The sequence below is a fragment of the Bos indicus x Bos taurus genome, chromosome 6, assembly GCF_003369695.1.
Source record: "Bos indicus x Bos taurus breed Angus x Brahman F1 hybrid chromosome 6, Bos_hybrid_MaternalHap_v2.0, whole genome shotgun sequence".
Taxonomy (NCBI): domain Eukaryota; kingdom Metazoa; phylum Chordata; class Mammalia; order Artiodactyla; family Bovidae; genus Bos; species Bos indicus x Bos taurus.
The window spans coordinates 36525080-36539549 of record NC_040081.1 but is presented as its reverse complement, the minus strand read 5'-3'; the positions used below and the strand labels follow the sequence as shown (position 1 = coordinate 36539549).

The window sequence follows — 14470 nt, the reverse complement described above, 5'->3', positions numbered from 1 at the left end:
GGTACTCTCTAACTCTGACATTGTGATAATGGGGTCTGGGTACTTAGTATAAAATAAATCTGTTATTTTGTGTTGAGACATCATCTTTCTCAAAAAGCATGACTCCTTATAATAAGTCTTCACAATATTCTGTCTCCTGCAGCGATCACACCCTTGCATACATCTATACCACGGGTCAGGTGGTGTCTTTTGGTCGTGGACCAGGTTGTGCAAGCAGATCACCACATCCGGGGGCAGAGAGCTCTGACATTAGCTGCCTGGTTTCTGCTAAGGGTATGAGTGGTCCCACGATTTGTCATTTTGTTTTAATTGGTGTCATTGGAGGAAAAATATTATTCAGTTTCCTTTCAAAAATGCATAGAACTGTGGTTCTTTTGGTACCGTTATCTTTGATTTGTAGAATAAGCATTTTTTTAATGTAATGCTTCCTGGAATATTAAGTAATTTTTTCTAAAGATTAAGGTAGTACAAAAGAATCAGTTATTTACACTTCAGAATAGCACACTTTTATTTTATTTTTTATTTTTATTTATTTTTTAATTGAAGGATAATTGCTTTACAGAATTTTATTGTTTTCTGTCAAACCTCAACAGAATAGCACACTTTTTATATATTTAATCAAATCTCTACTAAAGCACACCAGCCTGGTTTCATTATGTAAATACATGGAAAATTAAATTTTAAGATAAGGGAATATATAATGTGTAATCTGATCAGTATTAATCTTTTATGCTGTTTGTAGTCAAAATCTATTTAGAAGCCAAAGAATAAGTAAATTTAGCTTGGTAATACATTAGTTTTTTTAAAAGACTTTTTAAAAGCAGTTTTATGTTTATAACAAAAGATTTATACTTTTTACATCTAAAAAACAATAAGCATGGATTTATGACTTTCTTCTAGACCTTGCGGATGTTCAAGTCAAACATATTTTTGCTGGAACATATGCCAACTTTGTGACAACTTCCCAGGTATCTATTACAATTTCTGTTACTTTTAAAAATTATCTTTTCTTCTGGATTTCATGGTGGTATTTGAAACATTATGTCATTTGTATATATTACATTTTTTTTACTAACCTAGTAAGTTCCTCTGTTAGAATTCTTCTTTAAAAATATTATGTAATTCTCACTTCCTCATTTGGATTCCTAACAGATACCAATGGTGCTAACAATGACTAATACTAATTGTCACCCATGAGTTAGCAACCAAAGTACTGTAAATAGATCAACACACTTAATCCTCAAATCAACTCTGATTGTTATCATCACTCCCATTTTACAGATGAAAAAACTGAGTCTCAGAGACATGGACTTGCCCAAAATTATGCTGCTAAGAACTGACAGAGCTGGATTCAAACCTAAGCAATCCAGCCCCACCATTCCCACCATTACCCACCATGCTCTAGCACCCTCCTAATTATTAACAGAGAGGTTTATATTATTATATTTCTGAACGAGTTCTGAAATGTTTGAGAGAGAAAAAGAATACATAGCTATTTTAATAATTTGTACTTTTTTTCTATTATTAGGGATGTTTTAAACAACACTCATATAGACTCTTAACTGTATTCTCTGGGACAGAAAACTGTAAGCAAGGCAAAAGTCTGTGCTGCTGGGGATAGTCAGGAGATTGTGCTTGGTTGCTTTGTTACAGCTGTTTGATCAGGCTTCTGTCTCAGACTGTGCTCTGGGTCCCTGGGTACTGTGAATAATACACACAAGTATGTCCTCATTCATGGCATTGGATTCTACCGGGAAGTACAGACAAGAAACACATAAATACAGTTGTGTTAGAGAGCGACAGTTCCTCTGAAAAAAAAATAAAATGGGCCATTTGAGACTGATGAGATGAGATGGGCTTCTTTAGAAATGTCGGTCAGGAAAGGCCTCCCAGAGGCTGTTACATATGAGCAGAGATCTTCAGATCAGATCAGATCAGATCAGTCGCTCAGTCGTGTCCGACTCTTTGCGACCCCATGAATCGCAGCATACCAGGCCTCCCTGTCCATCACCAACTCCCAGAGTTTACTCAGACTCACGTCCATTGAGTCAGTGATGCCATCCAGCCATCTCATCCTCTGTCGTCCCCTTCTCCTCCTGCCGCCAATCCCTCCCAGCATCAGAGTCTTTTCCAGTGAGTCAACTCTTCACATGAGGTGGCCAAAGTACTGGAGTTTCAGCTTTAGCATCATTCCTTCCAAAGAAATCCCAGGGCTGATCTCCTTCAGAATGGACTGGTTGGATCTCCTTGCAGTCCAAGGGACTCTCAAGAGTCTTCTCCAACACCACAGTTCAAAAACATCAATTCTTTGGCGCTAAGCCTTCTTCACAGTCCAACTCTCACATCCATACATGACCACAGGCAAAACCATAGCCTTGACTAGACGAAGCTTTGTTGGCAAAGTAATGTCTCTACTTTTGAGTATGCTATCTAGGTTGGCCATAACTTTCATTCCAAGGAGTAAGTGTCTTTTAATTTCATGGTTGCAGTCACCATCTGTAGTGATTTTGGAGCCCAGAAAAATAAAGTCTGATACTGTTTCCCCATCTATTTCCCATGAGTTGATGGGACTGGATGCCATGATCTTCGTTTTCTGAATGTTGAGCTTTAAGCCAACTTTTTCACTCTCCACTTTCACTTTCATCAAGAGGCTTTTGAGTTCCTCTTCACTTTCTGCCATAAGGGTGGTGTCATCTGCATATCTGAGGTTATTGATATTTCTCCCGGCAATCTTGATTCCAGCTTGTGTTTCTTCCAGTCCAGCGTTTCTCATGATGTACTCTGCATATAAGTTAAATAAACAGGGTGACAATATACAGCCTTGATGAACTCCTTTTCCTATTTGGAACCAGTCTGTTGTTTCATGTCCAGGTCTAACTGTTGCTTCCTGACCTGCATACAGATTTCTTAAGAGGCAGATCAGGTGGTCTGGTATTCCCATCTCTTTCAGAATTTTCCACAGTTGATTGTCATCCACACAGTCAAAGGCTTTGGCATAGTCAATGAAGCAGAAATAGATGCTTTTCTGGAACTCTCTTGCTTTTTCCATGATCCAGCGGATGTTGGCAATTTGATTTCTGGTTCCTCTGCCTTTTCTAAAACCAGCTTGAACATCAGGAAGTTCACGGTTCGCATATTGCTGAAGCCTGGCTTGGAGAATTTTGAGCATTACTTTACAGTTTGAGCATTCTTTGGCATTGCCTTTCTTTGGGATTGGAATGAAAACTGACCTTTTCCAGTCCTGTGGCCACTGCTGACTTTTCCAAATTTGCTGTCATATTGAGTGCAGCACTTTCACAGCATCATCTTTCAGGATTTGGAATAGCTCAACTGGAATTCCATCACCTCCACTAGCTTTGTTCATAGTGATGCTTTCTAAGGCCCACTTGACTTCACATTCCAGGATGTCTGGCTCTAGATGAGTGATCACACCATCATGATTATCTGGGTTGTGAAGATCTTTTTTGTACAGTTCTTCTGTGTATTCTTGCCATCTCTTCTTAATATCTTCTGCTTCTGTTAGGTCCATACCATTTCTGTCCTTTATCAAGCCCATCTTTGCATGAAATATTCCTTTGGTATCTCTGATTTTCTTGAAGAGATTTCTAGTCTTTCCCATTCTGTTGTTTTCCTCTATTTCTTTGCATTGATCGCTGAAGAAGGCTTTCTTATCTCTTCTTGCTATTCTTTGGAACTCTGCATTCAGATGTTTATATCTTTCCTTTTCTCCTTTGCTTTTCACTTCTCTTCTTTTCACAGCTATTTGTAAGGCCTCCCCAGACAGCCATTTTGCTTTTTTGCATTTCTTTTCCATGGGGATGGTCTTGATCTCTGTCTCCCGTACAATGTCACGAACCTCATTACATAGTTCATCAGGCACTCTATCTATCAGATCTAGTCCCTTAAATCTATTTCTCACTTCCACTGTATAATCATAAGGGATTTGATTTAGGTCATACTTAAATGGTCTAGTGGTTTTCCCTACTTTCTTCAATTTAAGTCTGAATTTGGCAATAAGGAGTTCATGGTCTGAGCCACAGTCAGCTCCTGGTCTTGTTTTTGCTGACTGTATAGAGCTTCTCCATCTTTGGCTGCAAAGAATATAATCAATATGATTTCGGTGTTGACCATCTGGTGATGTCCATGTATAGAGTCTTCTCTTGTGTTGTAGGAAGAGGGTGTTTGTTATGACCAGTGCATTTTCTTGGCAAAACTCTGTTAGTCTTTGCCCTGCTTCATTCTGTATTCCAAGGCCAAATTTGCCTGTTACTCCAGGTGTTTCTTGACTTCCTACTTTTGCATTCCAGTCCCCTGAATGAAAAGGACATCTTTTTTGGGTGTTAGTTCTAAAAGGTCTTGTAGGTCTTCATAGAACCATTCAACTTCAGCTTCTTCAGCGTTACTGGTTGGGGCATAGACTTGGATTACTGTGATATTGAATGGTTTGCCATGGAAACGAACAGAGATCATTCTGTTGTTTTTGAGATTGCATCCAAGTACTGCATTTCGGACTCTTTTGTTGACCATGATGGCCACTCCATTTCTTCTGAGGGATTCCTGCCGCAGTAGTAGATACACTCTTAGCCATGCTTAAATCCACAGGAGGAGCATTCCAGAGAGAGGGACCACTCTCTCTGGAATAGAGAGGCCCTGGGGCAAGAATAAGTTTAGCATGTGTGAGGGACAAAAAGGAAACCAGTCAGACAGAGTATAGTAGGAAAGCGTGAAAGAGTTATATGAGCTGGAGTTGTATGGAAATGGGCTCAGTTACGGGAGATGAGGTTCATTTGAAATGTCCTTGGAGAGGAGATCTAAAGTCTTAATTGCGTGTTCAACTCTGGATCTCAAGGAGGACGCTAGCACTGGAAAATAAACATGATAGTTGTTAAACTACAGACTGTTATTAAGCCAGAGGCTTGGATGAAAAGTTGCCTGGAGTGAGAGTAGAAACGAGAAGAGCAGGGGACAGAATCCAGCCTCGAGGGACTTCTCCATGAGGAGGTCAGGCAGTGAGGCAGGGCCAGAAGAACTGAGCAGAACCAGTTTCTGAGGTGGAGAGAACCAGAAAAGCGTGGCTCATCAAGACAAGAGAAGAAAGTCTTTGCAGAAAGAGGAAGTGGCCAAACCTGACACATACTGCTGAGAGGTCAAGTAAGATGAGCACAGAGTTTGTTTTTGCTTTGTCAAGACTGAGTCGTCTCAGGGGACAGAGGATGAAACCTGACTAAGTGGGATGGACAGAGAATAGAGGGGAATAAGTGGAGGCAATGACTGTGAAAGTTCTGAGAAGTTTTGTTGTGAAAGGGAGTAGAGGACCTTGGGAGGTTTTTATTGTTATTAGGAGTGGTGATGTTAAGGTATGTCTGTGTGCTAATGAGAATAGTCCAGTTCAGGAGGAAAAAGTGATAATTCCTGAGAAAGAGAATAATTGCAGAGCTAATGTCCTAGAATAGGTGTGAGGAAGTGGGGTCCAGGGTCCAATGTGGAATATAGGGCTTTGGGCAGAAGTTTTTATTCTGTTTTGATGAGGAACAGTGGAGGTGAGGTAGGAAGGCAAGGTTAGGTCTTGCCTGTTTCCATTTTCTCAGTGATGTACAGTTCAGTTCAGTTCAGTTCAGTTGCTCAGTCGTGTCCAACGCTTTGTGACCCCATGGACTGCAGCACACCAGGCTTCCCTGTCCATCACCAACTCCCAGAGCTTACTCAAACTCATGTCCATTGTGTCAGTGATGCCATCGAACCATCTTGTCTTCTGTCGTGACCTTCTCCCACCTTCAATCTTTCCCAGCATAAGGGTCTTTTCAAATGAGTCAGTTCTTTGCATCAGGTGGCCAAAGTATTGGAGCTTCAGCTTCAACATCAGTCCTTCCAGTGAATATTCAGGACTAATTTCCTTTAGGATGGACCGGTTGGATCTCCTTGTAGTTCAAGGGACTGTCAAGAGTCTTCTCCAACACCACAGTTCAAAAGCATCAATTCTTCAGTGCTCAGCTTTCTTTACAGTCCAATTCTCACATCCATACATGACTACTGGAAAAACCATAGCTTTGACTACATGGACTTTTGTTGGCAAAATGATGTATCTGCTTTTTAATATGCTGTCTAGGTTGCTCATAGCTTTTCTTCCAAGGAGCAAGTGTCTTTTAATTTTACTGCTGCAACCACCATCTGCAGTGATTTTGGAGCCCAAAAAAGTAGAGTCTGTCACTGTTTCCATTGTTTCCCCATTTGTTTGCCATGAAGTGATGGGACCAGATGCCATGATTTTCATTTTTTGAACATTGAGCTTTAAGCCAACTTTTTCACTCTCCTCTTTGACTTTCATCAAGAGACTGTTTAGATCTTTTTTGCTGTCTGCCATAAGGGTGGTGTCATCTGCATATCTGAGGGTATTGTTATTTCTCCTGACAATCTTGAGTCCAGCTTGTGCTTCATCCAGCCTGGCATTTCGCATGATGTACTCTGCATATAAATAAAATAAACAGAATGACAATATACAGCCTTAATGTACTCCTTTCCCAATTTGGAACCAGTTTGTTGTTCCATGTCCAGTTCTAACTGTTACTTCTTGACCTGCATACAGATTTCTCAGGAGGCAGATAAGGTGGTCTGGTATTCTCATCTCTTTAAGAATGCTCCCAGTTTGTTGTGATCCACACAGTCAAAGGCCTGGGTGTAGTTAATAAAGCAGAAGTATATGTTTTTGTGGAATTCTCGTTGGATCTTGTTCGATGATCCAGCAGATGTTGACAGTTTGATCTCTGGTTCCTCTGCCTTTTCTAAATCCAACTTGAACATCTGGAAGTTCATGGCTCACGTACTGTTAAAGCCTGACTTGGAGACTTTGGAGCATTACTTTGCTAACATGTGAGATGAGTGCAATTGTGCGGTAGTTTGAACATTCTTTGGCATTGCCTTTCTTTGGGATTGGAATGAAAACTGACCTTTTCCAGTCCTGTGGCCACTGCTGACTTTTCCAAATTTGCTGGCATATTGAGTGCAGCACTTTCATAGCATCATCTTTTAGGATTTGAAATAACTCAACTGGAATTCTATCACTTCCATTAGCTTTGTTTGTAGTGATGCTTCCTAAGGCCCACCTGACTTCACAGTCCAGGATGTCTGGCTCTAGGTGAGTGATCACACCATCATGGTTATCTGGGTCGTGAAGATCTTTTTTGTACAGTTCTTCTGTGTATTCTTGCCACCTCTTCCTAATATCTTCTGCTTCTGTTAGGTCCATACCATTTCTGTCCTTTTTTTGAACCCATCTTTGCATGAAAATTTCCCTTGGTATCTCTAATTTTCTTGAAGAGAGCTCTAGTCTTTCCCATTCTATTGTTTTCCTCTATTTCTTTGCATCCATCACTTAGGAAGGCTTTCTTATCTTTCCTTGCTATTGTTTGGAACTCTGCATTCAAATGGGTATATCTTTCCTTTTCTTCTTTGCCTTTAGCGTCTGTTCTTTTCTCAGCTATTTGTAAGGCCTCCTCAGACAACCATTTTGCCTTTTTGCATTTCTTTTTCTTGGGGATGGTCTTGATCACTGCCTCCTATACAGTGTCGTGAACCTCTGTCCATAGTTCTTCAGGCACTCTGTCTATCAGATCAAATCCCTTGAATCTATTTGTTGCTTCAAATAGATCCTGTATAATCTGTACGATCACTGTATAATCATAAGGGTTTAATTTAGGTCATACCTGCATGGTCTAGTGGTAATCGTAAGGGATTTGATTTAGGTCAGACCTGAATGGTCTAGTGGTTTTCCCTACTTTCTTCAATTTCATCTGAATTTGGCAATAAGGAATTCATGATCTGAGCCACAGTCAGTTCCCAGTCTTGTTTTTGCTGACTATATAGAGCTTCTCCATCTCTGGCTGCAAAGAACATAATCAATCTGATTTCGGTATTGACCATCTGGTGATGTCCATGTGTAACGTCTTCTCTTGTGTTGTTGGAAGAGAGTGTTTTCTATGACCAGTGTGTTCTCTTGGCAAAACTCTGTTAGCCTTTGACCTGCTTCGTTTTTTACTCCAAGACCAAATTTGCCTGTTATTCCAGGTATCTCTTGACTTCCTACTGTTGCGTTCCAGTCCCCTGTTAATGAAAAGGATATATTTTTTGGGTGTTGAGTGAAGTTGCTCAGTCGTGTCCGACTCTTTGCGACCCCGTGGACTGTAGCCCGCCAGGCTCCTCTGTCCATGGAATTCTCCAGGCAAGAATTCTGGAGTGGGTTGCCATTTCCTTCTCCAGGGTATCTTCCCAACCCAAGGATCGAACCTGGGTCTCCTGCACTGCAGGCAGACGCTTTATCCTCTGAGCCACCAGGGAAGGTCTTAGTGATGTACAATCCTTATCTAAAACTTGGAGAAGCAGAGGATGATCACTACAGGTTTAGGAATACAAGGAATGTGTGCAATCATGTCTCAGAGTGAAAAGGTGAACATTATGGGAGATTACTAGCCAGTATAGAGTGTCCATTTGAAATCTGTGGTCGTAGGCTTATGGTGAAGTCAGTCAGCACTGTTTATTTTTTTCCACTGATGTTAAGCTGCTTGGATTCCTTTGGAGTAATTCAGAGTTGAGATTAACTATAGGTGGACTTTTCCCAGGTGACTCAAGACAGAAGACTTAAAGGTATTTATAAAGGACTGATTATAGTGCTGACCATAGCTGGGTAAGAAAGACATGAGGAGGGTGATGGATAATGAGCAAACAATAGAGTTGACAGATCGGAGTGCCCAAGGGCCTCAGAAAATGTTGGAGTGGGTTCCACTGTTAAAGTAAGTGTCTTAGTCTGTTCTGGCTGCTATTAACAAAACACTGTAGATTGAGTGGCTTATAAGCAAAATTTTATTTCTCACAGTTCTGGAGGCTGGGAAGCCTGAGATTAAGATAATGGTACATTTGGGAATTCCCTAGCAGTGCAGTGGCTAGGACTTCATTCTTTTCTTGCCGTGGCTCAGGTTTGATCCCTGGTCAGGGAACTAAGATCCCGTAAGCCATGCAGTATGACTTAAAAAAGATGACAGCACATTTGATGTCTGGTGAGGGCCTGCCTCCAGCTTATAGATGACTGTCTTCTCCGTATATCCTCACATGGCAAAAGGGACAAGGGCAAAATAGCTCTCTGGGGTCTTTATAAGGACACTAGTCCCATTCTTGAGGGCTCCCCCGTCATGACCCAATCACCTCCCAAATGCCCTACCTCCTAACACCATCACATTGGGGGCTAGGATTCCAATATATGAACTTAGGTGGGAAACGCTCAGTCTGTAACGTTCTGCCACTGCCCCCAGTCAATTGATGTCCTTTCTACATGCAGAATATTTCAACCCAACAGCCCCAAAGTCTTAACTCATTTCCGTATCAAAGAATGTTAGACTGGAGTACCACTGTGAAGTCAGTGAAGTGGAAGGATGGTGTATGATGATCCGAGAGGAGTATGTTTCCAGCAGATACTTAGAAGGTAGAACAATTATTGATAATTATAAAGAACAAAATATCACCTGTATCTGGGGCAATCCACTAGGAGTAATTTTGCACACCCGGAAACATTTGGAGATGTCTGTCAGTTTAGGTTGTCCTAACTGAGGGAGGGCCATGTGCGTTGGAGTGGCTGCTACTAATGTCTAATGGGTAGAGGCCAGGGATGCTGCTAGACATTCTACAATGCACAAGACACCTGCCACAAGAAGGGTTATCTGATGCAAAATGTCCACTGTGTCGGTTTAGAAACCCTGATCCAGGGCCTGGATGGCTAAGATGGAGCAGAGGAAAAGAGCACAGATAAGATCAAGAATTGAGAGGTCATGGAGGGAAATAAATTATGTTCATTAATTCTGAAGTTGCCAAGAATGACGGAAAGAATGGTGACAGGCATGGTTGTGCTGAGGAAGACAGTCAACAAGATGCTAAAGTTTTCAATTATTGAAGGGTGGTGCCTAGGAATTTGGCAGGTGATTATCATAGAAGACAGGGAGGCAGGTGATATAGTCTGATGTCACGCACTTACGAAGAGCCGAGATTTTGAAGAATAAAGTAGAAGAAATGGTCTGTGAGTGCCAATACGAAGCACCTCATTGTCCTGAGGTTCCTAGGATGTTGGAGGAAAAAAGCTTCCTTATGACTGGACTCCAGGGGACACCCAGGACTCAGATCAAGAAAGTGAAGGGAATTATGGTTATACATCTTTCTCAAGAGGTCTTTAGTTAAGCATTAAACAAAAGTGATGCAGAATTCTCTGATTTATTATAAATTTAGCAAAAGCAGAGGTATAATATGGAGTCATAGCACTGATGTCTTTCAAATAATATATTAAAGACAGATTTTTTTCCCCAAATTTCTCTGACACCTCTGACTGAACCATTTGGCTTCAAATATTGTAAAGAACCACAGTTCTCAAAGTGTGGCTCCCAAATCGGCAGGCATCAGCATCAGTATCCCCTAGAAATTTGCTCTATATAAATTCTTGAGCTCCACTCCTGACCATTGAATCAGAAACTGTGGGGATGGGCCCTGCTTTAACAAGATCACCAGATGATTCTGTTATAAGTTTGAAAGCCCCTGATACAAAAGCAAAACTCTGTGGATGGTTAAAGGGCTGAAAGAAGCTAGTCTTTATTGAGTTCTTCCTAGAATTGAAAGGCTTTGTATACCTAATGTATTTTAGTCTTAATGGGAGCCTAGAGAGGTGGTCATCGTTAACTCATTTTTAAACTGTAGTAAAACATACATAACATAAAATCTGCTATTTTAACCATTTAAAAATGTACAATTCAGTGATATTAATTGTACTCACAGTGTTGTACAGTCATCACCACTGTTTTGCTCGGTTGCTGAGTCATGTCTGACTCTTTGTGACCCCATGGACTCTAGCCCACCAGATTCCCCTGTCCATGGAATTGTCTAGGCAAGAATACTGGAGCGGGTTTCCATTTCTTATTCCAGGGAATCTTCCTGACCCAGGGATTGAACCTGTGTCTCCTGCATCTCCTGCATTGGCAGGCAGATTCTTTACCACTGTGCCACCTGAGAAGCCCAACCATGGTCACTAACCATCTCTAAAACTTTTCATCACCCCAAGCAGAAATTCTTTATTCCCCCTCAAGCAGAAATTCTTAACCATTAAATAATAACTCTGAGTTCTCCTCTACCCCTGACCCCAAGTACGTTCTAATATCCTTTCTATCAATTAGCCTGTTTCATATAAGTGGAATCATGTTTTTATATTGGGCTTATTTCATGTAGCATAATGTTTTCAAAGTTCATCCATGTTGCAGTGTGTGTCAGAATGTCCTTCCTTTTGTGGCTGAGTCATAGTCCATATGGGCTTCCCAGATGACACTAGTGGTGAAGAATCTGCTTGCCAACGCAGGAGATGTAAGTAAGAGATACCAGTTCAATCCCCGAGTTGGGAAGACTCCCTGGAGGAGAAAAATGGCAACCCACTCCAGTGTTCTTGCCTGGAGAATTCCATGGACAGAGGAGCCCGGTGGGCTGTAGTCTATGGGCTCAAAAGAGTTGGCCATGATTAACTAACTGAGCACACAGTATTCCATATTCATCCATTGATGCTGTTCCTGGACATGGGTTGTTTCCATCTTTTTGGCTATTGTAAATAATGCTGCAATGAATATTGTCATACACATATCTGTTTGAGTCTCTGTTTTCAATTCTTTTGTGTTATTTCACTTTTTAAATGATAAAACTAAGGCTCAGACCAATCAAAGTGGCCCAGGCTGGGAAATGGAACAGCCAGCCAGTCTGATGCCAAGGCTTCTCCCACCAAATCCCACTGCCTGAGCAGGTTCCATGTGTCTCCCACCTGTGTCTTACTTACTACTTGGAGTGTGTGTGTATTTTCCTGATCATTCTTTTTTTTTTCTTCCTAGAAGGATACTAGTTCCACCAGTGTTCCCAGGAAAACCCTGCCAGAAATAAGCCGAATTAACCAGTCTCTGACAGAAAAATGGATGGCAGTGGCAAAAAGAAGTATAGAAGATGAAGTGGCTAAGAGGTGGCTCTATCTGATAAAGTAGAAACCACTTTTACTTGGTTCTGAAGCCTTGGTTCATTTTATCATAGACATAAGATAGAGGGGTTGGCTTTGTCATTAAATTATTTGCATTTTAATCTTGATTTAAACCATCTGTAGTTTGAAGAAGTCATTGACATATTCACTGATTCTTCATTTAACTGGGCTATATTGAAGATGTACAATGTGCCAGGTGCTTTGATAGGTGAGGGAAATTCAGGAGTGAATCAAAAATGCTTTCTGTCTGTCCCACAAAGCCATCCCCAAGACTGACTCTTTTTATAGCTTCATAGTTTATTCTCCGGAGAAGGCAGTGGCACCCAACTCCAGTATTCTTGCCTGGAGAATCCCAGGGACAGGGGAGCCTGGTGGGCTGCCATCTATGGGGTTGCACAGAGTCATACACGACTGAAGCGACTTAGCAGCAGCAGCAGCAGTTTATTCTCTGCAGCTCCACAAATTTCTGTTTTCAAAAGGGTGGATTTTATTTAAATCTAGATGACTTGATCAAATCAGCTATGAAGGATTTTTATGAGATCTAGCAGACCATGCACAAAGTATAGCAAGAATTTGGAAAACTCTTAAGAGAGCAGTTATTATCATTATTAATGATTCCACATCACCAGTTATATACTGAGTAAAATAAAAGTAACATGCTAGTAGTATGTTGTGACTTAACCTTATTTTATTATTTTTGCAGTGAAATTAGAGTGATATTTTCATCTCCTGCTTGTCTGACTGCAAGTTTTTTAAAGAAGAGGTAATATTTATAATTACCTTTATTTAAAGAGACTTACCTTTATTTAAAACACTGGAGAATATTTTAAATGAAATATTTAGACTCAGTCATTTTAATTTGTGAATTTTGTTATCTATGAACCAAAAATCCAACATAGAAAACTCCATGGATTGTTACAGAATTCTGTTTTATAAAGGAATTTCCCATTGGACTACTACAAATTGTAATCTCTAATTTACATTGTTCCTTCCTCTGCCCTGCCCTCCTGTGTTATCTGATTGGCAAGAATGGTGTTTTTTCCAGAATCTTTGTATCTAGGAGTGATCAACTCATTCTAACTTCACTTATGTACTTAGAGGCCCGGGCTGCACGTTGAAGGTCTTATTGTGAGCCCAGTAAGGAAAACACATCCTATTTATTTTAACTATTAACAGTCTTATTACCACAGAGGAGAGTCCAAGTTCTCTGCTACTTGGTTTGACACTTGATCTTAGTAGTTTTATCATTTCCTTTGTTAAATGCTGAACACTGGGTCAACTGTTCCTTGCCCTCCCTGTTTGATCTCCAATAATATACCTGGGAATGACTGAAAGATAAAGTGAGGCAGGTTAAAAATTGTAAGAGTTTATAAGAGTGAACATCGATCTGCATCACACAGCACCAGTTTGGAACTGGTGGAGAGCTCCAGTGGTAAGAGCTCAGGGAAAGACATAGAGAAGGCGCAGAAAGAAAGGAAGCCTTTGATTAGCTGTATCTTAAAGCCTAGTCGGCTTTTCTTGTTTGTTTTTTGATTGGTTGTCCTTAGGCTTGATTTCATAACTTTGAGGAATTTACAGGCTTAGATTTTGGTTTGCTTTTGTAGGCCACCGTGGCCTGAGATCCACTGCAGTGTGATGGCCTCCTTGTATAATTAATTTAGCAATAACAAGGGAGTGGGGTGGGTAGCAGCATAAAGGGGCCCTTAGGCTGCCCTTGGGCTTACCTGGTGGCTCAGACAGTAAAATGTCTGTCTGCAATGCGGGAGACCTGGGTTCGATCCCTAGATTGGGAAGATCCCCTAGAGAAGGAAATGGCAACCCACTCCAGTATTCTTCCCTGGAAAATTTCATGGATGGAGGAGCCTGGAAGGCTGTAGTCCATGGAGTCGCAGAGTCGGACATGACAGCGACTAACATTAGGCTGCCATCTGTCTTCTCTGGAGGCTGATGCCTACACGTCTGCTTGCAGCTGGTGGGAACTCCTCCCAGTCCTCCTTTGCTAGGTCACGTCCTGTCCCTCCCTTGTTGATTTGGCCTCAGGTTGGCTCACAGGTTCAGAAGATACCTGTATACAACCGCCACTAGGCGGTACTCTGTATTCACTTAATCCCTATTGCAGGTATTTCTCAGCTCTGCTTCTTAACCCAGCTGCATGCTCAGCCACTCCTCAGGGAGACTGGAGGAACTGCTGGATCCAGAGGCTTCACCTGGGAACCAGAGAAGCCCAGGGAAGCTGAATGTCATGGCTTCCTTCACCCCCTCTTCTAACCTCCACAGCTCATGAGGCAGTTGTCATTTGAGAGTCCCACAGGGCATCCCTGTTTGTCTCCACATATTTAGCCAAAGACAGGAGATGAGAAATTAAGACGTTGCTTCTCTCTGCTCTCTTTCTCTCCCATTTGCCTTCCTCTTCTTTCCGTCTTTCCAGGCAGCAAA

At 41.3% G+C, this 14470-nt stretch overlaps 1 protein-coding gene across 2 annotated transcripts in view; it reads left to right on the top strand.

Moving 5' to 3' along the window:
• HERC6 (HECT and RLD domain containing E3 ubiquitin protein ligase family member 6) overlaps positions 1–14470 on the top strand; it is a 57591-nt gene that overhangs the window by 10425 nt on the left and 32696 nt on the right. The window contains exons 7-10 of one of the 2 annotated variants that reach the window (XM_027544093.1): positions 143–273; positions 901–968; positions 11895–12019; positions 12738–12797. In XM_027544093.1, coding sequence (XP_027399894.1) covers positions 143–273; positions 901–968; positions 11895–12019; positions 12738–12797 — 384 coding nt within the window. The remainder of the gene's footprint in view (positions 1–142; positions 274–900; positions 969–11894; positions 12020–12737; positions 12798–14470) is intronic. The other variant, XM_027544095.1, reaches the window with a different exon arrangement.